The sequence below is a fragment of the Anopheles moucheti genome, chromosome 2 (genome assembly GCF_943734755.1).
Source record: "Anopheles moucheti chromosome 2, idAnoMoucSN_F20_07, whole genome shotgun sequence".
Lineage (NCBI taxonomy): Eukaryota > Metazoa > Arthropoda > Insecta > Diptera > Culicidae > Anopheles > Anopheles moucheti.
Genome location: NC_069140.1, coordinates 30,253,215 through 30,277,446, shown reverse-complemented (window position 1 = coordinate 30,277,446; position 24,232 = coordinate 30,253,215). Strand labels below are relative to the sequence as shown.

Below are 24,232 nucleotides of genomic sequence, written 5' to 3'. Positions count from 1 at the left end.
ACACTCGCACCGACTTTTATCGGCTAGAATTTTTGATACACCATTTCTCTAGATTCCGTTTTCCTTTCGATGCCTTTCTTTTTTCCTTCCCTTTTTCTATCTATTTTTCAGACTTGTAAAACAATGCTGGGACGGATGAGATCTGCCCTTACTGCATACCGTACAAGGATACTCTGACCTTCCGTGTTAGTGTATCCGCCAACGGTAGGAAAGCAAATGCAGAATGCGTCTGTGCATCCTTACTTAACAGAATGGCAATCATAGAGTGAGCGGTAGTTAAATGGGGCACGATAAGGTAGCGCACGATGTCCGTGACGCCATTAGAATTAGTGATCACTGAGTGACTTTTTACCGAACGGGTTAGCCGCAAGTTCTTTGAGCAACTGTATCTCAGCTCACCTCTGCTCTCTGCAGCACGCACGCTGTTCAAATATGGTTTCGAAAGTCGACGTCCCTATGTCCGACAACCGTGTCGGAGGTTGTTTCGATTGCCTGTCGCCACACTGTCGACACTGTGGCACCGTTTTGCCTGCGGACGTACTCGACCGCGGTGTAACGCACCATTGAAGGGTTCGTTAGACAACGCAAGATGGGCATGCAGGAAGACTGTTAATTTTACAAACGAAATCACTTAACCAAAACAACAACATGCTTTACATGATGGAGAAACATGCACCCAAAGAAGCATCACCTCTATCTACTTTATACAAATAACTAGCAAATGACAGCCATCCTGCTACTAGGCCACTGGCACATCGGTTACAAGCGGTTGTCATTTGTATCGTAGTGAATCGTCGCCAGGCGTCATAAAGATCGGGCCACCAACACGGGGTAGACGAATGGTTAGCCAGCAAAACACGGTACCTTTTTGGGGAAGCGACTTTATTGCAATCATTTTTAATTAGATGCACACAGTTTTCAATGCAACAAACGTTAAAGGCGCCGTAGTACGAACATTCTCGACATCAACGTTTTATTGGTTACAAGCGTTGAAACATCGTTAAACAATCGGCAATTTAAAAAAAAAAACTCACACAGACAAACAAATATTTACATTTACGAGAATGGAATTGATAGCGTAATTTGAGTTACGAATGATGGAATTACAAAACACCGCATTAGTACGTCATTATCATGTAGAATTATTCAACAGTAGGTTATTAGGGTAGCGATCGTACGGCGTGTAAGATATTTTATACTATCATTTCATTGTTCTTTGACGCTTAAAGCTGACGGGTGCTGCAAGAAGGTGTTTGATTCGGTGCGTAGTAAGTTAAGGAAGGTTAAGTTATTTCACCGATGCGTAGCAAATGAGTCGTTGAAAATAAATAGTTTCTTGCATTTCTTTTCGAGAAACGATTCCGTTTTCAACCCCGTTAGGGAAACGAACACGAATGAACACGAAACTATAGCCAAACGCTGTATTGAATACTCTCTAGGTCCGTACTCTAGTAGCGACTGCAAATCGATTGGCTCGTGAATGATTGTGATGAAAATTTCGGAACCATTAGGCAACTGCTTACTTGTTTAACATAATCTTAAGAAGCCCCCCGTCGTCCCCTTACCGTGGGCCTCTCAGATCCTTCGCATAGTAAAAGAACTGCTTAGCTTGAAGCTGACAAGGTTGAGCAAAGCATTCTCCGCACACCCGAAGCAGTTTTGTCGTGCAGATTGCATACGCAAAGGCGAATTCGGTATCTGTAGTTGGTTTGACATTACGTTTCCTTTAGACAGCACGGAATTATCATGAGTGAAGTCTGTTTTTTGATATGTTTATTTCAATAAATGTCTCCGCTGTCTGTTATTTTCAATCGAACTGATCGCAAAATCACAACAAAGCAATTGCAGCATGCAAATTGCATACGAAAAGGCGTTTTGATTATGCAGCTTGTATAGGGATGTTCTTTGAACATTGCGTTACCGTGCAGCATGTATAAAACGGCATGCTAGCATAATTTAAACCAGTTTCGTTTGGCAGATTGAGCAACTAGAAAACTACGCGTAGCCACATTGCATTGCAACGCATGACGTGCCATCAAGGCAAAGCATATACTCCGTTGCATAGCGTTTGGCGAGTATCAGCTAGACAAAATATTGTACTTGAATCAAAGCAGCAACATTAGCACATAAGAGATGCACACACGCCCTGTATAAATAGCAAATGGTAGGATCAAAGAAAAGGAAGGAACAGTATAACAATAAGCAACGCTAAGGCGTCAAATGTACTATAGCCGAGCGCGATTTCCACTCGAATTGGACGAATTTTAGTATTCTCATTCACATACACACATGCGCGTGCGGTATTCGCCTTATATAACGCAACGGATGAGCAAAATCCTCGTACCATAAAGTTTCATCGCATTGTATAAAACCTGGACTCATTTCGTTATCGCACAGCAAAGGTTGCTCTTTGCTTATGTTCTTACATTTGCATACACATCCAAACACACATATATGCTCATACAGACTCAACCTGCAGACCAACTTTTATAAAGCGATGTTGGGAGTAAGCTTAGGAAACAGATGGGGCAGACCATGCATGGTGTAAGCGAATAATAAATCAAAACCGATAATACTGTAAAACTGTAGCAATTTCAATACGCGCCTTCTAAAACACGCATTAAACACACGCAGTCGTGGTGGTCTATTACAATAATGAAGCGCATGTAAACACAGAAAAAACTATTCTTGTTGACGGGTAACTATACTCGAAGGAGGTGTATTGGGGAGAAGCTATAAAACTATCCTATCTGTCCACTAGATCCTGTTGTACACACGCATATAAAACGTTCCCAACGGAACGTTTCTTTTCCTTTATCCAATCATTTTTCCACCTGGAGTAGAAAGCTTGTGCTTGATGATATTTATATATATACAGTCATATTTATATACATACACCTTCACAAAACACATACAAAACGTAATGAAACTTTAAGTAAACAAAAACAAACAAAAAACAGAAGATATATCGCAATTACTGCAAAAGACAAATGAACATGAACAAATGTTATGACGTAAATCGTACGCTCAATGCTCATAACCGTATTCCGTCAACAAACAAACAAAAAAAAATAAGAAAGACAATGAAAAGACAGGCTAGGGCACTATTGAAACAAAGTAAAGAGTATTAAAAACGTAAAGAGTATCATATAAAACGAAACGAAATTTAAAAAAATAGCAACCAAACATTCATCTTCTGAAACTGACAAATATACCGAGTAGTTAGAACGAAAAAGTTGTTAAATGCATGTGCAAAATGCGCCACAAAGAAAGGGTCGTTCGGTGAAACATTACAAAAACCAAACCGAACAAAACCGCATTGAATAAATCATAACGCAATAGGAAGATTCATTTGAAATTCGTTCAGTTCGGTTTGAATGTTTCCACTAGGATTGGCGGGTTTTTAGGCAAATTTTCTTACCCCAGAGGCAAGTAGTAAGTGCATTTCTTTTCAAGCGTACATTTTAGTCCTGCAGCAGTAGTTTGCAAGTTGTTGCGTTTGTGTGAGTGGAATAGTAGTATAGTTCACACGTACATATAGTAGATTTTAACATCCGTTTATAGCTCTTTAGTCCACTTCTTGCACCGCATCAGCTCACACCGGTCGGGTTGAATAATTTCTTTCATTGCGCTTGCCGTTTGGTGCTGGGGATGAATTATATTAAGTAAACTTACCATACAATGTAAAACGTTCACACTGGGTTCACGGCACTAGTGGTTGAGAGGGGAAAGTGTAGTAATACAAGTTGAAAATACGACAAAGCAAGGTTTACCGCGAAGAACTGAGGAACTAAACTTAATTGTGGACTAATCACAGCGTGAACGATAGTAAAAGAGAATACATTCCTTATTAAACTCCATTCGAAATTAGCAGGACGGCTGGTAGGATGACAGGATGACAGGAGCAGAAGTGAACAACTTGCTAACACTATTTGTAAATAGTTGCCGCATCGAAGAGATGAAACAACCGAACAGTAAACGATAATTGCTATAAACAAACGCACGGTGGGAACATTTTATTCGACGATCATGAATATATACGCATGGCTGCGATTTACTCAAGTACGCTGGGTGAGTAACCTTTTATTATGTGTTAGAATACCATCAACTACAAGCTAACTTGCTACCGCTAAAATCCTGTACTTACTTCAGCTCAATGAAAGAAACACGATTAGCAATACCACACAAGTTCCGGCCGATCGCTACCTTTACGTAACCGTGATCACCGAACCGTGGTCCCCAGGAGTTTTTGACGATGTAGTACGGTACTGTGGCATTTAGCTCATAGCCCACGATGGCCACCGCATGGTTAAGCAGTTCGTAGTCCGAATCGCAATGGTACTGTATCACGCCACCGAGATAGTATTTCCACGAGATCGCATTTACTGCGGCCACGATCGGTCCCTTCGTTGCAAGATGGCGCAACATAAGATGTTCTTCATTTTCAAATCTGTCAAAATGATAGTGATTGTTAGTGATTTTTTTTTTTATCTTGAAATATTATCTAAAGTAATACGAATATTTTTAATGATTCTGGATATTCAAAGAATATTCAAAGTTCATCTCCCTTCCGTCTTGGCAAAGTTATCTGAGGAGGCCTTGGTCTTCTGGGCCTTGTTGCATCAATAAAGTATTCATAAATAAAAGTATTGGATCAGCCTTATGAAATATTCACTTCAAATCTAGCTCACATAACCTTCACATTATCTATTCTGGGTAGCAATACTACAAGCATTGGCTATTCCAATAGGGCATTAGAGAATTAGGCTTACTGAGCACGAACTCGTAATTACAACTGGATTACTTTACTTTTCTTGGATGTACACTTAAAAATCGTACATGTCTACTTTGCAAATACAAGAGTTGTATTTTAAAAATATTTCAAAGGTAATTCCGCATTTGTCAATCCTATAAGGTGGTATTTATCATGATCATTTTCTTATTTACAATTATAAATGTCTCTGTAGAATAAACAACAATTGATAATTTGTGTTATCATCTCTGGAGGATTTTGGAGGATTTTTTCTTCATACAGAAAGCCTCCTTAAGTGTAAGTGATCTGCATAGTAGCAACAAAGTTTAGTACATATTGCGCCAATATGGCTGACCCGCTATACTTTCACGAAATCTTATTTAATGGGTATTGGTTCATAACTTTGAAGCTTTCACACGAATCAAAGAAAATGTCTGGGAAAATCAAGTTGGTTCAATAGCAAACCAAACTCAAAGAAATCGTAAACGGAATGGAGAAGATTTGAGGAGATTGGCGTGCTTTTGGAATACATTAAAGTATTTTTTCCCCTAAATTATGGCCTTATCAAAGATGTATGACCATCATCATGGTTGTCAATGTTCAATGCATTGTGTATCACTTTACTCACCCTTGACAAGAGAATCGTTTCACTAACGTCGTATTCAGTGCCGTATCCTCCCGTCGTAATCCATCTATTAAGGACTTCTCACCCTTACAGTTCCCATCCTGATCGACCATATTGCGCTCGAGACACGATTCGGCCGCCACAATACGGTAGCTCTCTTCCGTCAACCACTCCAGCAAACGGCAGGTGTCACCACCATCGCAACCATTATTCCCGTTCGCAGCACACCGCACCACACGCTCATGGCACAGCTCGATCAGCTTGCGATCGTTTCGCTTGATCGCGGCTAGGGCCGCTATCGTGTCGACCACGCTGATCGCCCAGCAAGCTCCACAGTTACCCTGATTCTTGACCGTTGAAATGACTCCCTTTGCACGCCTGTACTTCCACAACAACAGAATAAACCATCAACAAATCTATTGCACCAACACATACCGGAGCAGACACATACCAATCAACCGTCCGGGGCAGATTGGACGGCATCTTAAGCGCACGACGCGCCCGGGAGAATATGATGTCGTTCTTCATCTCCGCACTGCGCGACTCAATCACGTACTTCTGGTAGGTTCTCGGTGACCCACCGTCGTCCGGAAACAAATCGGCCAGCTGGCGGGCAATAAATTCGCGATCGGTCAGATCGGCGTATTGCGTAATGCCGTAGATCGCTGTATCATTCGCTTCCCGGGCCCGATCATTCAGCTGCTTAATTTTGTTCAGCGACGTCCGAAAGATTTGAAACCGGTACGCGTACTCGCGCGCATCACCACGATAAGGTTTGTCGTACAGGCGCACAAACACGTCAAACTTACGGCGCGACTCAATCACCGCACTCGGTTTCGTGTTGAACGGGATCATCAGGAAGCAGAGCGTGACGATCAGTATGATCATGAGCATCTCGATCACTTCCGTCATTTTTTTTTTTTTACAGAAACAGTGAAGCGGTGGGTCTATGGGTCTGTCTACGATCACACTTGTACATGCACTGAGAAGGTAGAGTGCGCTGTACCGAGTACGACGTATCGATCCGATTGAACCGCCCGTTATCAGCGTTATGGCACGCGTGACCCTCCGCTGCCATAGCGATGAGTGAAACAAGAAGCGTTTTCGTCTTCTTAAACAGCTTCTACAGCTTCGCACCGTGTAGCAATGTCAAGACTACGGTGATAAGTAGCATTGATTGGAAATGAAGCGGAACGAGAATTTTGCGGTGCTTTCCACCGAACCGGATTAGATGTAGAGCGATGTCAAGAGAATCGGATTTGGTAGTTCAACCGGACTGTCAGGTTAGTCAAAGGTTAGTTGTGCTAAAAAAACTCAAAATTCTAGTTTCTAATTCACCACGGAATGTTAAGTCTGAAAGGAGAATTGCCATTCCATTTTTTTTTTGCTGGGGGAAGCATCTTTCGTTATTCATCGCGCAGTAATGTAACGCTTATCTCCTTTTGTTGATTATTTCTTTTTTGAAACTGTGATTCTCTTTTTGCGTATAAAAATCATTCCTTACGCGAGATTCAAAATGAGATTCTGCTGTGGAAGAAACGTGTACTTTGAACAATTTCATAACTATGATTCATGTTTTTTTCTATTTAAACCTTTACTTACCGGTTTGCTTGCCAAAAAAAAAAAAATATCTACGATCGAGAAATGTTACCTATTACGATTCAAGTTATGTTTATCACTACTGTTTATTAGTTGTAGCTTGATCGACACAAATAAACTCTCTCGACGACAGCAGGAGTATAATAAGGGATTGCGAATTTGAGTATTTACCCGGACATATCGTCGGGCCTGACATCTCTTTACCCTTGATCTTATCTTATCTGTGCAAAAATAGGAAAGAGAACTCTTATCCAGCTACCGAATAATTCATTCCTTGCGCTTTTGCAAATTAACCCTCCGCAATGAGATTACCACACAGCGAGCAGATACGACAGAAGAAACGTTTTATTTTGAATGCGCTCGTTTACATACGCCGTCGAGAATGATCTTAGCTTGTTTGGGAGTGATTGTTGAGGAGATTGTTTCGTACACAAAACTCTTGAGCGATCTACCAACAGTGCGAAATTAGGGCATGGAACCGTTGCGGGCTAACACGTGTGCCGGTGATCCCCAACCCTGGTTGAGTGCCTTTTGCATTTCACCTGTCAACGGTGGTATTGATTGGCGTGGTATCAGGAACGTGGATAGATTAAACAGATCGATAAACACCTTGTAACGATCACTGCAAAAGAGGGAATGAAATTTAACAAAAAAATCAGTCGGAGCAGATCAATTTTGGCAGATCTTGAAGTTGAACTTAAAATTACCTCAACGTCGAACGTAGGTACTGATAACCAGAAGACCCACCGGTTCCGAGTTGCTGCGAGCCAATCATACGTTGCACCATAATAACATGATTGTCTGTAACAGAACAGGGAAATGTTTAGCCCAAGTTCACATAATTAACACTCCAAATACTCACATCGCCACTTGGTGATCAGTGAATCGATGTCCATCAGCAGCATTAGCAGCTGATGGGGCTGACTGAAGCGTGGCTCATCGCGATAGAACGTAATCATAATGGCGCCCTGCAGTGCTTTGTGGGTAAATCGACGCTCACCCCGCGTCACCAGCGCGTCGTGCACCTGTGCGTCAAAGATCGACTTGTACACCTCCCGCCTCTTTCCAATGTCCATCAACCGGTACTCGCGCACATGATCGTGTTCTTCCGACTGTAAATAAAAAAAAACGAGCCATATAGTGACTAAGGATCATCCACACGGCATGCCAGCTGATTCACGCTCACCATAGCGCTTGCTTCCTGCTCGGCAAGTAACTGTTCGACGCTCTCCTGAAATTTGCCCCAAAAATTGAACCCATCCTGCTCGAGTCCCGGCGTCCGTTCGAGCCACTTCTGCACCAAATCGGCCAACGACGGTTCCTCCTCCGTCGTGACAATGCGCACAATCGCACCCGGATCGCTGGCAAACACCTCCGTGTACTTCTGGTTGTACTTCACCCGATGCTCTGACTTTACGCCGAGTTTGTTCTCCAGCAGTCGGAACTGTAGACTCTGGAAACCGGAAGCCGGCGACAGGTAGTCACGAAAGTCCATGAAGTCTAGCGGTGTCATCGTTTCCAGAATCGGGACTTGGTCGACGAGCAGCTGGTGAGTGGTGAAGGACAAAAATGGATGGTTTGTTTTTATTTTTGTTACAATATTTCGATGCTCAAAGTTTAAACGTGATTAGTGATGAACTTATCTACCACGAACCGGTTTCTTTTTTATAGCAACTGTCTATTTTTGTGTTCAACTTATTGTTAACAAAACACAAAAACCTACCCAACTACGCGGCACACTATCTAATCCTTCTCGAGAGTCTTATTGAACATGAAGATTGTCGGCAATAGCCAACCATCAACGTATAATCATGTGGCTTCATTCTTCTAACTACCAAAAAAAGGTCCCCAAAACTTATTTCTACATTCTTTTCATTATCGCTACCACAGCTCGGATCGGCATCCGGCACACGGTTGCATATTACGCGTCATTAGTGGAACCGCACCGAAACACTCCAGCAGCAGTGCCAACATTCACATGGCTTCCTGACGATCATGTGCCCAAACGGCTCACACCGTTGACCGTTGCAAATTAACGCCCATTTCCACCGCACACCAACGGTGAGTTCGTGCAAAAAAAAAACGGGGGAAAAGCACACGGAAGCATAGCAAAGCATAAGCATAAAGCAACCACAGTACAACCGAAGAAGCATGCAGTATCATAACAAACAGACGTACAAACGTAAACCCCAAACCTCGCACAAGATTTCATTATACCGACAGTTGCTGTCACCGACAGTGACTGATGTCGGTGGGGTAATGTTTCGCCACGGTAGCATAATGTTGGCCAGCATGGCAATAGGAAATAACGAATCGAACAACCGGGAGAAATCGCACAAGTGCCACGAAAAGTCCACCGGTTCGGTTGTACATCCAACTCCATCTCGGATGGCGTTACACACGTTACGCACACCAACCGCCAAACGAATACTCGCGATCAAATGCAGGAAGTACGATTAGGTTTGGTAGATGTTCTGTTGATTCTATTCGCCAGTCGGGATTGTGTTTCCCTCATCTGGTGCTGAATAGCGTTGGCTTTTTTGGCCATTTTGTCAACTTCCCATATGGCCTATGGGTACCCAAATTTTGTGTCTTGTTTCAAGAAGTGATCCCCGCGACTTTAATGAACTTTAACTTTAACTGTTCAGTCCCGGCGAGGGATATCCATTTCATGGAGCGCTTGTTGTTCTTCTTTCGTGTACAGCCTTCATTGAAACATTCCACCCTAAGCTACAAATATTGTTTAAATTCTAACCATTTATGATACAAATTGCAGTTTAAAAATTAACTGTAGATAACACCTTCTTTTAGCTATTTAACATTTATTTATGTTAAATTACACTTAAGTCGAAGTAAGTTTGATATTTGAGCTATGAAACCTGCATTCTATGAGTTTGTACTAAAATGTAATGTTAAAGTCAGTTTATTATTGGTTAATGTCAATGATGCAAGTACCTCCTTGAGTGTCCTTTAATGGGAATTAATCTCTACCATTTCCTTTATCAATGCGACAAATGCTTACCTTCAGGATCATTACAATCCGATTCAGGCGCTTCAAGATCTCCAACGTGCGCGACTCCTCGATGAGCTCCGTACTGAAGAGATCCCGTATCGAATCGAGCTCGAAGATGATTTGCTTGAACCACAGCTCGTACGCTTTAATCGCACACAGATAAGACCGAACAGCCATTACAATCCTGTCCATTGGCACACCCCCAGCCATGCTTACCTTGATGCGTCACTATAAACAGATGCTCGTCGTGCACCGGTTTTTTGCCCTCGACGGACAACATTCGCTGGGCGCTTAGTACCTTGTCCAGCATCAGGTACTCCCCGTAGAGCATGCCTGCCTCAGACCCTAGATGATGTCCGCCCTGCACCGAGTCGCTATATTTTTAAGTTCGAAAAAAATAAAAACAACCAGCAAAACAAAGCCATTAGAAGGCTGCTCGATCGATCCTAATCACGGGTAAAATTGAGACGCATTTTCACTGCGACTCTAAGTATTTCTTCAGGTCGTATGGGTCGCACTCGACAGACGCAAAACACACAGTCTGTAATCACGCTCCATCTCGGTTTTATAGCCCTTTCGCCCGGAGACGGTTCGGTGTTGCGATCATTAATGCACACTCAGGCTGAACTTACACAAAACCACTTCGCATTGGACAGCTCATCGTAACGGTCGGTTGTGTGGTTCTATTTTAGCACCTTTCACGCAACGCACTGTATGTCACTGCCGCAAGATAACGTTCGAAATACGAAAGTGCACCGAAAAAATAAACACTCAGAACCACTTGCTGCCGTGAAAGCGAACCGTTCCGTCCGATAGTTCGAAGTCAACTGAACCGACTGACGCTGAACGTGGTGTAGCGCGGTTAACTTGCTCGCTTCGACCGCATGGCATAGGCCATAAGGGTGAAAGATGATAAGGATTCGTTGAGGATTCTCGTCAACGGTGACGTCATCGCAAACCGAGAGTGGGAACGAAACCTCGACGCTCGTAATCGTAACGTGACCGATCGTGTGCGAGATATGAAGACGTCGAGCGAAGATGAACATATCCGACATATTTAACCGCGTATGATCACGTGCGGGCATGATATTTGCCATGATGGCACGATAAATAGGTACACCTTACGGGTGGTCTAGGGCTTATGCTGCTGTGATGAGCAAAGCCAGAACTCACACACAGATAAGACTCCTTTTATCATGGTAAAATATCACGACATTTCAACGACACGTAAAGCACACTATTGATGGAAAAAAGCGTACTTCATCATAGTCTATTTCTTTCAAAATATATTCTAATGCTGGCAAGACGGTAGGAAGTCCTCAACATTTAAACGGTTTCTGCAATGTTTGTTGATGTGCGGCCAATGGAAGAAGCCAAGAAAAAGCATTTTACTCTTTAGCGACATTTATCTCAGATCTAATCGTGCGATGGGAATTACGTATGGCGACACAAATGTTTCTGTATTGCTTTTGTATCTATTCCGGGTTCCGTAATAGAGACCTGGAACCCTCTTCCGCGGTTGTTTATCAATCATGTATTTCATTGTTTTAATGAACAAGCTACTTTACACTATACAACTTTACTGTATTTACGTCCCATACGTGTCGAGTAACCCTGTAAAACTAATCTTACCTAATTATCGCAAATTTTCGATTATACATGGCACATGGCCATTCATAATTGCTGAACAACGTAACATTTAATTGGAGCTAAGATATCAGCAATATTGTTTCACATGCCATGAATCTTCTGCAACCTGACATGCTCGTTGTGTAATGTGGTACTGTTGAAAATGAACTGTATTACACAAAAGTGTCACGAGAGTGTTTTTACATTTACGTGCTAGATGTAATATGCACCTCTTGCACAGTAATACAACGACAAACAATTGATACGGTGATTACCTGCATGATACACACAATATGGCTTGAGAGATGAAGCAGTCCTCGTGACCGTTTAGAGCAGGTGTTTCCGGTTCGACGGTGATTAGTTTTCGATTTAAAACAAACCTTATTAAATTTTCATCCTTTACTATTCGACAACCCGGCCATGCGCTTACGGCTGAAGAGCAGTGGGAGAATCTTATAAAACGAATAAGAAGTTAGGGAAACCCTTGGAGTGTTTGTTTGTCTAGCCGTACGCGAGGTTCTTTATCCAAAACAATCAAATGGCCCGTTTGGTTCTGCACGAGGTGCGCTACGTGTTGATGGCGATGGTTTATTCCTCTCGGTGTTTAGCAGTAAAGATACAAAATTCTACGGTGGATCAATGCATCTACTGGGTTCTCACATTCGTTCCGATCGCCATGCTGTGCATCCCCCAGGTAAAACCATGTTACGCGGATTATCCGTGCCCGAGTAAACGCCGTAAGGGTATGCAATTTGCATAGCGCACTTTTGAATTATAGCAACGCTTCAGGGGCAGGCAATCTTTTTGTATTCCTGTCATGCGCATAGAATGAAATTTAATGATTTGATTTAGAAATAATAATTCTAGCGATTGTTTTCATTTCGTTCCACAGTTTTCGTATTTGCTCGTAGACACCAAGGATCTTTTTGAATTCGTCGTGGTACTCGTACCCATATCAGAAATTCTGCTTACGAACCTGAAAATGATTATTTGCAACATGAAGCGGGCAAAAATTATTAATCTCATTAATGAATTGCAAACGGAATGGATCGAATGTAAGCCAACGTGTTTGTTTTCGTCTCCCTTCAAAATCTGTTTGCTTATTTTTACATTACACTGTAGACCAAAAATCGGAAGATCTCGAAATCCAACGGCTGATTACAACCACCGCGAAGAAGACGCGAATGTTTGTCATCATCTATACGACTGGTTTCGTGGTGATTTGCTTGGAATATGCGTCACTGCCGTTATTCAAGTTCGTTTTTCATAGCATTTTCAGCAACAACCAGTCAAACTATACCATCACGATACCATACTCCTCCAGGTAGGCTGAATAAGAGTTATACGACTAAGCCAGGCCATAAGACTTTATAAAGGGTTATACCTGTGCTTTCCATCTATTTAAGGTTCTTTTACAGCACGGAAAGTACTACGAGCTTCACACTGACATATTTCTTCATCATGATAGCAGTTTACCTGCTGGCGCTAACGCTAAGCGGCTTCGATAGTTTGTTTGCCACGCTTGCGATGCATATTACGACGATGTTTAAATTTTTAAAAATAGAAATCGATCAACTGGAACTGGACTTGCAGGCTGGAACGAATCGTACGGCGGTTCACGCCAAGCTGAAGCGAATTATATTGAAACACAAATCAAATCTTTCGTGAGTTTGTACCTTCGAGAGTGCTGATTTGTCTTCATAATGTCCACTTGTAATCGTTATTTCAGCTTAATCGATCAGCTTGAGGATGGTTTCAGCTTCTATTTGATGATACAGTTTCTGACCAGCTCGATTGTCGTTTGTGTTGTGCTGTACAATCTAACAATTGTAAGAATCTGCATGCGGTTTGCACATTTTTAAATGACATTAAATTCGTTACATGCAACTGTACAGGTATTCGGATGGAATGAGGACACTATCAAAACGTTAACCTATCTACCGGGTGCCATACTGCAGCTGTATATATTTTGCTGGTACGCACAGAACATCACAGAAGAGGCAAGTTTGGTAGCCGACCATATTTACAACATTCCCTGGTATTTGGGCGACCCAGCACTGCAGAAAACCATCCTCACGTTCATGGTTAAGGCACAGAAACCTACCGGTGTTACAGCGTCCAAGTTTTACATGGTCACGTTACAAAGCTTTCAGCGGGTTGGTAAAGGTAAGGAAAAGACAAAACAACTAATGTATTTAAAGCCCATTTCTATTACAGATCTCTAGCACATCGTACTCCTACTTTACGCTGCTTCAAACAATCAATCAGCAATAATTGCAATGGAGCGTACTTCAATGAAGAGTGCAAAGTGTATTAATTATAGAAAACATCCGTAGTATATTTCATGAATACATTTTATCAATAGATTTTAGAGAAATCGCTTACTAGCTTCAAAATGTGTTCAACATTTCACGAGAAAATTCAGCTGGATTGTATCTCCAGTGTGATTGTATCACTATAATTTTCCCCCTAAAAGTATGCAATGTATGCAGTTGTTCGTAGCCACAGCCACGTAGCAAGCAGTTAAAACATTGCATAACGTCAGGCGTATACGATGAAGCAAAATTTTATCGTTTAACCTTCTACTAGTTACTACTTACCTGTTTTGTCGTACAAATTGCGTACCTTTTATGACGAACCTTTGAATTACGCAATGCGCTTGAAAAAATGCGTTAAATCTCTTATTCAATGTATAAAATTATTCATTTTCCACTATTTAAACTATATGTTTATTCTGCTATTAGCTTATATGCTTGTTTATACCTTCACCTCCGAGCTGATTTTACTGACCATTTCAAAAACGACTGCTGCAGTAATGTTCGATCATGCGCAGTGCATGTGCTGTAGAAGAACGCACTCCAATGACATGCCAAACGCCAATCAATATGCTATTGACATTAGCCCGAAAGGTAGAAGGTTATCTGTAACGCAGTAGCAATCCGTTTTCACACCAAAACAAAGCGTCCTTCTCTTAGTGGGCGGGTAGTGTAACGATTAGTGTACAGAGCACCGTAGTGTAACCGAAACGAACCAAAAAGTGCGAACGAAACCATGGCCGAAGGAACGTACGAATATGAGTGTATGCGAGCGGAACTGCTTGGGCTGGCCCATCCCAGTCGGGAGGAGTTTGAGGCGAAGATGAAGCTCAGACAGGAAACGGAGGTGGAGGAGCAGCTCACGGAGCAGTTGAAGGCAAGTCGTCCCGCAAGGGGTTTCCTTCATTGTGGTTAACGTTTTATTAACTTTCCGCCCCAACAAACCCTTCCAGGAGGTTGATTTGCAAGAGGAATCCTTTCAGGGCACTTCCGGCAAGATGGATGAGCTGAACAGCATCCTGACAGCGACGCAGCAAAAGATTAACAAGTTTAAAGTGGCCTGCGGCAGTTTGACCAGCTTGCTAAAGCTTCGCCCATCGACACCGAGCAATGAGCCAGCCGGTGCGTCCGAGGGTAAATCTATCAACGATGCACTCGAGACGCTGGACACGATGAAAGATCTGAATGCGGCATCGGATGCGACGGTGACCAAAGCGGCAGCAGCAGATCTCGGCACGAAGGTGACATCGCAGCTGGACAAGCTTGATTCGTTGCTGTACAAGGCCGATAACGCGACGTACTCGATGAAAGATCAGACGCATCAGATGAAAAAGATTGCCAAGTAAGCCACCCCGTGCCGCCGGGATGGAAACCGACAAACAAACACCAACCGCTCGAATGACCTTTTTTCGGCTGGCAACGAACTGGAGCTGGAAGTGGACGCTTCCCTCCACATACATACAGTACGCTTACAGATACGAAACAAACATGTGTGCAAAACGTTATCAAAAACTATCAAACTATTCTATTGCGGCCCTTCTGTGTATATTGATACGCTACGTTGGCAATCTTAGGTTAGGCAACTCCTCGACGACCTCCGAGGAACGTACCTTTACTATACAATCGTCTAGCTATGCTATAGGTACTTTTACATCTTGTTACAAGTAGGCCACTATTACTTCCTGTTCCCCGTTTCCATTAGTTTTCCTTCAAACAGCAGTTCCAGCAATGCGCTTCGGAAGGAATTGCCGTTTTTATGCTTCAACGTTCGATGTTAGTGAAGTAAGACACGTTAGCGGTTATACACTAAAGCTAAAGCTTTCTATTTTCTTTGCTATTTCTGCTCAAACGGTCGGTCTTCCACAAATTCAAAATTGTTAGCAAACAAACAAACACAAAAAACACATAAACACACACACAAACCATTGTCTCTACTCAAACTGCTTAGATGCGATTAGCGCTGCCGGATTTGGCCATTTTTGCCGTGCGTCTTTGCGGAACCGATTGTGATATTTATAGTTTTGTACGTTTTTTGTGTGTACGATGTTCGATGTACTTTAGTTGATCATACGCCTCCCGAATATGACAGCGCAAAACACAAACCAAACAAAAATACCAGATGCTTCCAGAGTTGGTGGTGCGAGTGGGTCCTGTTATCTTCTCTATCTGCGCGGCTTCTGACGGAGAAGTGGGTTCGAACGGGCACCAGGGTTCACAGTGACTGGCAAGGGAGATCTCAATAACCGTAAGAAATGTTAACCACCAGCAATAACAATATATAAATGAACCTTACAATAATTTAACTGTGTATTAGAAAAGATAAATAAAGGCAAAGGTACAATTATTCACGTATTGAAACTGTAAGAAGAAGGGGTTTTGTTCTGTAGATATCCTTACAGATATTGAATGATCCTACATTCATCCGTAAAGTTCGTCAAGTTTATGTGCACCTTTGATCCAACCGGACGCAGGTTTCAACTCTGCTAGTCTTAGGGTAGAGTCAGTGACTCAACAACAAACATGAGTTATGCCTCGTTTCGTGAACCAACAGGTTTGGAGACCGACACCAATCTCCGACAGCCGCAAAGCCTACTAGGTTGGCATGCGTTAGTGGTAAGAGTTTCCTGCTATATTGGAAATTCGTTTTAGCTATGGAGCAACCACAGCAATCACTAGTCTAGCGAAGGTCACCACTATTGATTGATAACGATTCCAGCTGAGCTCGTGGAGGAAGAGAACAAATGTACGCAGCTCACAATTTCGAGTAACAGCAATGTCTACTTTATTCGTCACCGTCCGCGTGCGTCCATATCCACCATACACATGTCGCAACTACAGACGCCACAGTACACTAGAAATTCGTTCTTAGTTGCTAGACTTAATGGAAAACAACAGCTTCAAAATCCATACACTTCCGTCATCACCACCGTTGCCGTTGTGAAACATCCATCTTCGATAGAATTCGGCCCCATTCGATAAGATAGTGTGACGGACCGGCAAGGGGTTTTGTGCTGCAAAATTGCACGGCAGTAAACCGTGAGGCCGTGATTCACAACCGTCCCCCCCTTCGCATCCACCTCACAACACCTCACATGTGTCGACCGCCACCTCCGCCACCTCCACCGTACCAAACATTCTGATGGTCCTTGCCGGCTCGAATGCTCTGCAGGTGGCGCAATTCCTTCACTTTCGCATTCCGCAAATACCACAGATATATGCACACGATGACAGCTAACGCAAACAGCACGATAAAGATGATCCCGGTCACCATCCAGGCCGTTTCGGCATCGGTTCCGGCAAAGGCACTTGGGTTGTCATTCCGTTCCTGGGCGGAGTCTGCGGCCTGGAGCACATGCCCATCGATGAGTGCCGGTAGCACTACGGCTACGATCGCACACGCGCGTACCACACGCCGATCGATTGGGTTGTGTTCCATCGTGGTGTCCGTGTCACTTAAAAGACGCACTTCGCCGGAGTACTCGATGACTCGCTGTGTCTAACCGACTGACTGTACCGATTGGGCGGAGGCCGACGAAAAAAGCGGCCAACGATACATGAACGCAAGGTAAGGATCACGCGTTTAATCCTCACAGGCCTACATAGATGATAGCTGATAAAGCGATAAGGCCCGATAAACCGTTCTATGGTCCCTTTGCGCTAGAATGTCAACTGTGTTCCGGCTGGGACGGCCACATCACCTCATTATCGACACCTCATCCGCCACGCTATCGGTGCAGGGCACTGCCGATCGGAGACTGAACCGCCGACCGCTGATGCCGGTACCGTGCGATAAGGTGCCAAAGTCTTATCAGCCGAACGAAGGAAACATCGCGCATCGCATATCAGTCCGGTGGCTGAGATTTCATTCACTCACCAAATACTGATATGGTCACGTATGGCGGTGATTGAAAGGTGATGGAGACATCTTTTGTTAGGAGATGTGATTAAATTAGCTGAGGAAGTATGATTGATGATTTAATGTGATATTTAAGTAGCTGCAAATTAGTGTAAGCAAGTAATTATATATCGTGTAGCTGTATAAAAAAAATAGGGCCAAGCGTTAAACAGTTTATCGATACCTTCTGCTTTGATGCCTTAGTTTAAATACTTAACCTCAATATGAAGTATAGCGACAGCTGACACTGTCTTGAACTTCATTCGTTACTACAAAATGTCCTTCGAGTATCATAACAACGGCTAATCCAAAGATATCCGATGCTCTTGAAACACTCTCCACAGGCTAAAGTACACTCGCTATCAACTGATGTCATTGAGCCTGCAATACATTCCAAGATGGCTTCAAAATACTTCCATGGATTAAGGCTTACAGCAATGCAGTTATGGTATAGAGCACTTTAGCGATGGATCAAAGGTTGTAAATTGTGCTTCTCCAAATGTATACCCTCTGTCTGCACTTGATGGCAGGTAATTCAGTACTCTCGAGCAGTACTGCTGCACGGTCCGTGAGCAGTATCCAACCGGTGTCGGCAAGTTGGGTTTGGAGATGTCTACTCGTTTGCAAGAACGCAAGCAATAAATCGTTAAAACTATCAATCAAAGCACTAAACATCGAGTGCTGACAGTGGGCCAAAGCTGCGATAACCGATTTATAAAGACGTCAGCGGAGCACACTTGCCGGAAGGATTGTACATCTTGATTGACATCTGCCAAGACATTAGCAGCGCGGACGGTGCTCCAGGCTGAATGGTTGTAGTGGCGCCAGGTAATTTTAAGGCGAAGTGTGCAACCGAACACGTTGATTTTGTTGAAGTATGTTACGCACTGCGATTGTTCCGGTATGGTGTGTTGTGATTGTGTGTTCGATCGCGATCAGTGCTTTGGATGATCCGGAAGATGGTTCCACCTCCTGTACGCAGATAGACTTCGACGAGGCGACGCTTTCTTCGCTGCGCAAGTGTGATTACAAGCAAGAGTTTATCGCGAAACGATACGATGCGTCGAATCAGTTCGATCCGTATCGTCCGGAGGCTGTGCACTATCTGTCCCATCGTTGGCAAGGGCTATCGTGCGGTGAAACGGTGAATACCTACTCGTTCAATGAAGAAACCGAGCTACGTATGGCTTACAACCTAGTGTTTGATAGTGGTGCTTTGCTGGAGGTGCGTGTGTTTGATGAAGATCGCATGGATGCTGAGAATAAACCGACGCTGGTTGAGGTTTGGCACACTGTAACCTCCACTGAAGGTTGGGGATTGTTCCGCGAGAAGCTCAACAAAACTGTGAAGAAGGCGAGGGTAATATGGAAATGAAGGCTAGAATAGATGCAACGGTCATTAGCTTTAACACACGATTTTTGATGTTTCCCTAGATTCAAATCGAAGCAAACATCAACGCCGGAAGTGATTTGGCGATAGAGTACTTGACCATATTCAACTACGAGGTGGAAACAGAGGAGTGTAGCAACATTGATGAGTTTTCGACAACCGTTGCTGCACCGTCATCCAGCGAAGCTGCAACAATCACTACAACAACGATTGCTGCGGAAACAACCACTCAACAACAACCTGTCACAACAACACCTCCTCTCGATACAACGGTGACGCTGACAACGGAAACATTCCCGTCCACCGTGTTATCAACCGATGACGACGAAACAACGGTTACTACTGAAATATCGACGGAAGAAACGACCATAATGACTGAGACTACTACTGTTACGGCCACTAGCAGCACAACCGAGATACTAACAACGACCACCACCAATGCACCACGGGATGACACTTCAGTACAACCGGTCACCAGCACAACACAACAATCGACCACCTCATACTCCACCATTCCAACGACCGATAGTACAAAGTCTACGACGATGTTCTCCACCACTGAAAATGGTCCATCGCTCGTTGAACCACCTAGCCCAAACCAATGGCTGTGGATGACATTGGCAGCAGTGTTTGCGATACTATTCCTGCTGGCGACCAGTGTCGCCATCTACCTGTGCCATATAATCCGCCATCTTGAGCGGACCAGTACACGTCTGTTGGATGATGTCTGTCAATATCCACAGCGGCGGATCAAACGGTAGGCGGAGTAGGCGGTCGCCTAGGGCCTCCCCGTGTTGGGGGCCCCAAACAACTTGTGCCGTTTGTGCGATTTTTGGAAATTTAGCAGCAGAGTTAATTTATAGCATAAAATCTAATTAAAAAGGTAGAAAATTGGTTATCCTTGGTTAGATATTTTTTTTAATTTGATTAGCTGTATCGGCCCGGTTACACGGCTACGCAAGAGAAGTATGCAGTGTATTCAAACTCCTTCTTCTTTATCGGCACGACATCTTCAGGATGTTTAACCCTACCATTTCTATTTTTTTTACTTTATTTACCCGTAGGATAGTCAGTCTGCGCTACAAATACACCATCTGGCCGCCCCGTCTGTTCTTTTACTTCAACCTATTCACGTATTCTATTTCTTGAACGGGATTTTTTCATCTGTTGGTGAATGATCCTACCGTTAGATGCTATAATAGAAACCATGCTTGTTTTCACTTCCGCAATATTCGCAAACTATTGCCATTGCGATACTCGTGGTGTGGTATTGTTTTCTCTCCCCGATTGAACCGTGAAAATGTCCAGCCTACGTATTTCGAAACAGTATTGTGGTGGATTATTGTGTTTAATATTTCGATTGTCACAATTTCTGCAAGTTTGTAAGCCGGTAATGATGTTATAAATGACACAATCTGTCAGTATACTACGACATAGCTAGCATTGTCATAGAATATGAATAAAATCATATTGCAATCATTAGAACTCTCTTTTCTGTTTGATATTTCATACCTCATGGTTCTTGGAATACCATTTCTGTCTGTCTTGATTATTACTTAATCGAAGCTGGATTGTAGGTCCAGTTTATGTCCACCTATCCCAAACACTTCATCATATCCCCGTTTAGAATACTGTTCGAATTACATTATTGTAATCTCGGTAACATTTGCATCGTTGTTAGACTGAAATTGTTTTGAAAATTTCCAATTGTAAATCCATACGGTTTAAGATCATCACTGCGAAATCGTTGATCTAAATTAAAAAAAAGAACACGAAAAAAGATACTTGAAGAAATCAAGTATGCATTGATATAAAAACGATGTGTTCAGTGAAGAACCTATCATAATAGTCTTGCTAAAACATTGTCGTGCGTGCTGAAGGCGGTCTCGTTTTTTTGCATTGAAAACTCAGTTTGTTTGAGAAAAATTAGTGAGTGCTTTGTGGTGTTGTATCCCTATAATTTGCTACTGACTATCAAATTGTGCCTGAGGAGCACATAGTGTGTTTCATACTGATGTAAATGTGCAAGTGTAAATGTGACGAAATGATCGCAAGTGTCTTCACAATGACCGAAGAGATCAGCCCAAAAATTCTTGGATTTTTTGACGCACGGAAAACCGACCTAAAATTGGAGCATCAAACTTAATACGCGAATCAAGCGAACGATCGAAATTCACATTAATATGTGCCACTAGAGTTGACAAAATGCTGACAAATTTGCCCAATGACAGAATCAGCTGGGCAACTGTGAAAACCACTATGCCGTTGCCGCGCACACAATTGTTTTCAGATTTCCGATACCAGGAGAGCATGGTTTCCCAGAGGTGACATCTGCAGCTTGGGACAAATCTGCCCATCACAATTGCTATTGCATACTATCAAACACGTGAGAACGATCGCTAATAAGTAATATCAATAAAACGGAAAGCATCCTTCATCTCGCTCAAACTTTCCGTCGGTTGGTACGAAATTCCATACTAAACCAGCTGTTTTCCGATTTTCGATACCAGGAAAGCATTCACGGAAGAGGTAGCACCTTGTACAGCAATTTTGGTCGAAAACCGCCGAAAGGTATGCAATATTTAAACACTAACTTTCCCGTTGGTTGAGTAAAATTTTGCAGCAATTTTGGTCGAAAACCGCCGAAAGGTATGCAATGTTTAAACACTAACTTTCCCGTTGGTCGTGAAAAATTTCTTCGAAAACTACCAGTTTTCGAATGTATAGTACCAGGAGAGCATCCACGGAAGAGGTAGCACCTGGTAATTTTGCCCGCCTAAAGGTATGCAATGTGTATACACTATCTTTGCAACCAATTTTCCGCCGTAAGGTATGCAATGTTTATACACTAACTTTGCAACCAAATTTCCGCCGTAAGGTATGCAATGTTTATACACTAACTTTACATACAAACCAGCTGTTTTCAAATTTCCGATACCAGGAGAACATGTGGCTCAAGAGGTAACATCTTCCATCCCCCTCCCCCCTTCCCCACAAAATTGGCGGACAAGATGGCGGACACAAGATGGCGGCCAATATGGCGGCCAATATGGCGGACAAGATGGCGGACAAGATGGCGGACAAGATGGCGGACAAGATGGCGGACAAGATGGCGGCCAAGATGGCGGACACAAGATGGCGGACACAAGATGGCGGACAAGATGGCGGACAAGATGGCGGACAAGATGGCGGACAAGATGGCGGCCAAGATGGCGGCCAAGATGGCGGACAAGATGGCGGCCAAGATGGCGGCCAAGATGGCGGCCAAGATGGCGGCCAAGATGGCGGACAAGATGGCGGACAAGATGGCGGCCAAGATGGCGGACAAGATGGCGGCCAATATGGCGCACAAAATGGCGGACAAGATGGCGGACACAAGATGGCGGCCAATATGGCGGCCAATATGGCGGACAAGATGGCGGACAAGATGGCGGACAAGATGGCGGACAAGATGGCGGACAAGATGGCGGACAAGATGGCGGCCAAGATGGCGGACAAGATGGCGGACAAGATGGCGGCCAAGATGGCGGACAAGATGGCGGCCAAGATGGCGGACAAGATGGCGGCCAAGATGGCGGACAAGATGGCGGCCAATATGGCGGACAAGATGGCGGACAAGATGGCGGACAAGATGGCGGACAAGATGGCGGACAAGATGGCGGACAAGATGGCGGACAAGATGGCGGACAAGATATCGGCCAAGATGGCGGACAAGATGGCGGACAAGATGGCGGACAAGATGGCGGACAAGATGGCGGATAAGATGGCGGACACGATGGCGGACAAGATGGCGGACAAGATGGCGGACAAGATGGCGGACAAGATGGCGGACAAGATGGCGGACAAGATGGCGGACAAGATGGCGGCCAAGATGGCGGACAAGATGGCGGCCAAGATGGCGGACAAGATGGCGGCCAATATGGCGGACAAGATGGCGGACAAGATGGCGGACAAGATGGCGGCCAAGATGGCGGACAAGATGGCGGACAAGATGGCGGCCAAGATGGCGGCCAAGATGGCGGACAAGATGGCGGACAAGATGGCGGCCAAGATGGCGGACAAGATGGCGGACAAGATGGCGGACAAGATGGCGGACAAGATGGCGGACAAGATGGCGGACAAGATGGCGGCCAAGATGGCGGACAAGATGGCGGCCAAGATGGCGGACAAGATGGCGGCCAATATGGCGGACAAGATGGCGGACAAGATGGCGGACAAGATGGCGGCCAAGATGGCGGACAAGATGGCGGACAAGATGGCGGCCAAGATGGCGGCCAAGATGGCGGACAAGATGGCGGACAAGATGGCGGCCAAGATGGCGGACAAGATGGCGGCCAAGATGGCGGACAAGATGGCGGCCAATATGGCGGACAAGATGGCGGACAAGATGGCGGACAAGATGGCGGCCAAGATGGCGGCCAAGATGGCGGACACAAGATGGCGGACACAAGATGGCGGACAAGATGGCGGACAAGATGGCGGACAAGATGGCGGACAAGATGGCGGCCAAGATGGCGGACACAAGATGGCGGACACAAGATGGCGGACAAGATGGCGGACAAGATGGCGGACAAGATGGCGGACAAGATGGCGGCCAAGATGGCGGCCAAGATGGCGGACAAGATGGCGGCCAAGATGGCGGCCAAGATGGCGGACAAGATGGCGGACAAGATGGCGGACAAGATGGCGGACAAGATGGCGGACAAGATGGCGGACAAGATGGCGGCCAAGATGGCGGACAAGATGGCGGACAAGATGGCGGACAAGATGGCGGACAAGATGGCGGACAAGATGGCGGCCAAGATGGCGGACAAGATGGCGGACAAGATGGCGGCCAAGATGGCGGACAAGATGGCGGCCAAGATGGCGGACAAGATGGCGGCCAATATGGCGGACAAGATGGCGGACAAGATTGCGGACAAGATGGCGGCCAAGATGGCGGACAAGATGGCGGACAAGATGGCGGCCAAGATGGCGGCCAAGATGGCGGACAAGATGGCGGACAAGATGGCG

At 44.4% G+C, this 24,232-nt stretch overlaps 5 protein-coding genes across 5 annotated transcripts; 3 read left to right on the top strand and 2 right to left on the bottom strand.

Annotated features, from left to right (window-relative positions):
- Window positions 1-4,086: 4,086 nt before the first annotated feature.
- LOC128297357 (cathepsin O-like) lies at window positions 4,087-6,290 on the bottom strand. The gene is made up of 3 exons (XM_053032985.1): window positions 5,830-6,290; window positions 5,382-5,756; window positions 4,087-4,450 (listed from the first exon to the last, which is right to left on the bottom strand). The coding sequence occupies exons 1-3, from the start codon at window positions 6,288-6,290 to the stop codon at window positions 4,144-4,146; spliced, it is 1,143 nt and encodes a 380-aa protein (XP_052888945.1). The 3' UTR covers window positions 4,087-4,143.
- Window positions 6,291-7,109: 819 nt separating this feature from the next.
- Window positions 7,110-10,651, bottom strand: LOC128310705 (tryptophan 2,3-dioxygenase). The gene is made up of 7 exons (XM_053047408.1): window positions 10,623-10,651; window positions 10,207-10,364; window positions 10,000-10,133; window positions 8,164-8,523; window positions 7,840-8,089; window positions 7,685-7,778; window positions 7,110-7,599 (listed from the first exon to the last, which is right to left on the bottom strand). The coding sequence occupies exons 1-7, from the start codon at window positions 10,649-10,651 to the stop codon at window positions 7,443-7,445; spliced, it is 1,182 nt and encodes a 393-aa protein (XP_052903368.1). The 3' UTR covers window positions 7,110-7,442.
- A 1,506-nt stretch (window positions 10,652-12,157) lies between these two features.
- On the top strand, window positions 12,158-13,893 carry LOC128299563 (odorant receptor 13a-like). The gene is made up of 7 exons (XM_053035567.1): window positions 12,158-12,313; window positions 12,512-12,674; window positions 12,742-12,943; window positions 13,026-13,283; window positions 13,349-13,448; window positions 13,515-13,775; window positions 13,837-13,893. Exons 1-7 carry the CDS (start codon window positions 12,158-12,160, stop codon window positions 13,891-13,893), a joined length of 1,197 nt encoding a protein of 398 aa, XP_052891527.1.
- Window positions 13,894-14,670: 777 nt separating this feature from the next.
- LOC128297527 (uncharacterized) lies at window positions 14,671-16,290 on the top strand. The gene is made up of 2 exons (XM_053033194.1): window positions 14,671-14,811; window positions 14,888-16,290. The coding sequence occupies exons 1-2, from the start codon at window positions 14,671-14,673 to the stop codon at window positions 15,278-15,280; spliced, it is 534 nt and encodes a 177-aa protein (XP_052889154.1). The 3' UTR covers window positions 15,281-16,290.
- A 2,416-nt stretch (window positions 16,291-18,706) lies between these two features.
- On the top strand, window positions 18,707-19,980 carry LOC128299555 (mucin-5AC-like). Its single transcript, XM_053035557.1, has 2 exons — window positions 18,707-19,189; window positions 19,264-19,980. The coding sequence occupies exons 1-2, from the start codon at window positions 18,707-18,709 to the stop codon at window positions 19,978-19,980; spliced, it is 1,200 nt and encodes a 399-aa protein (XP_052891517.1).
- Window positions 19,981-24,232: the final 4,252 nt, after the last annotated feature.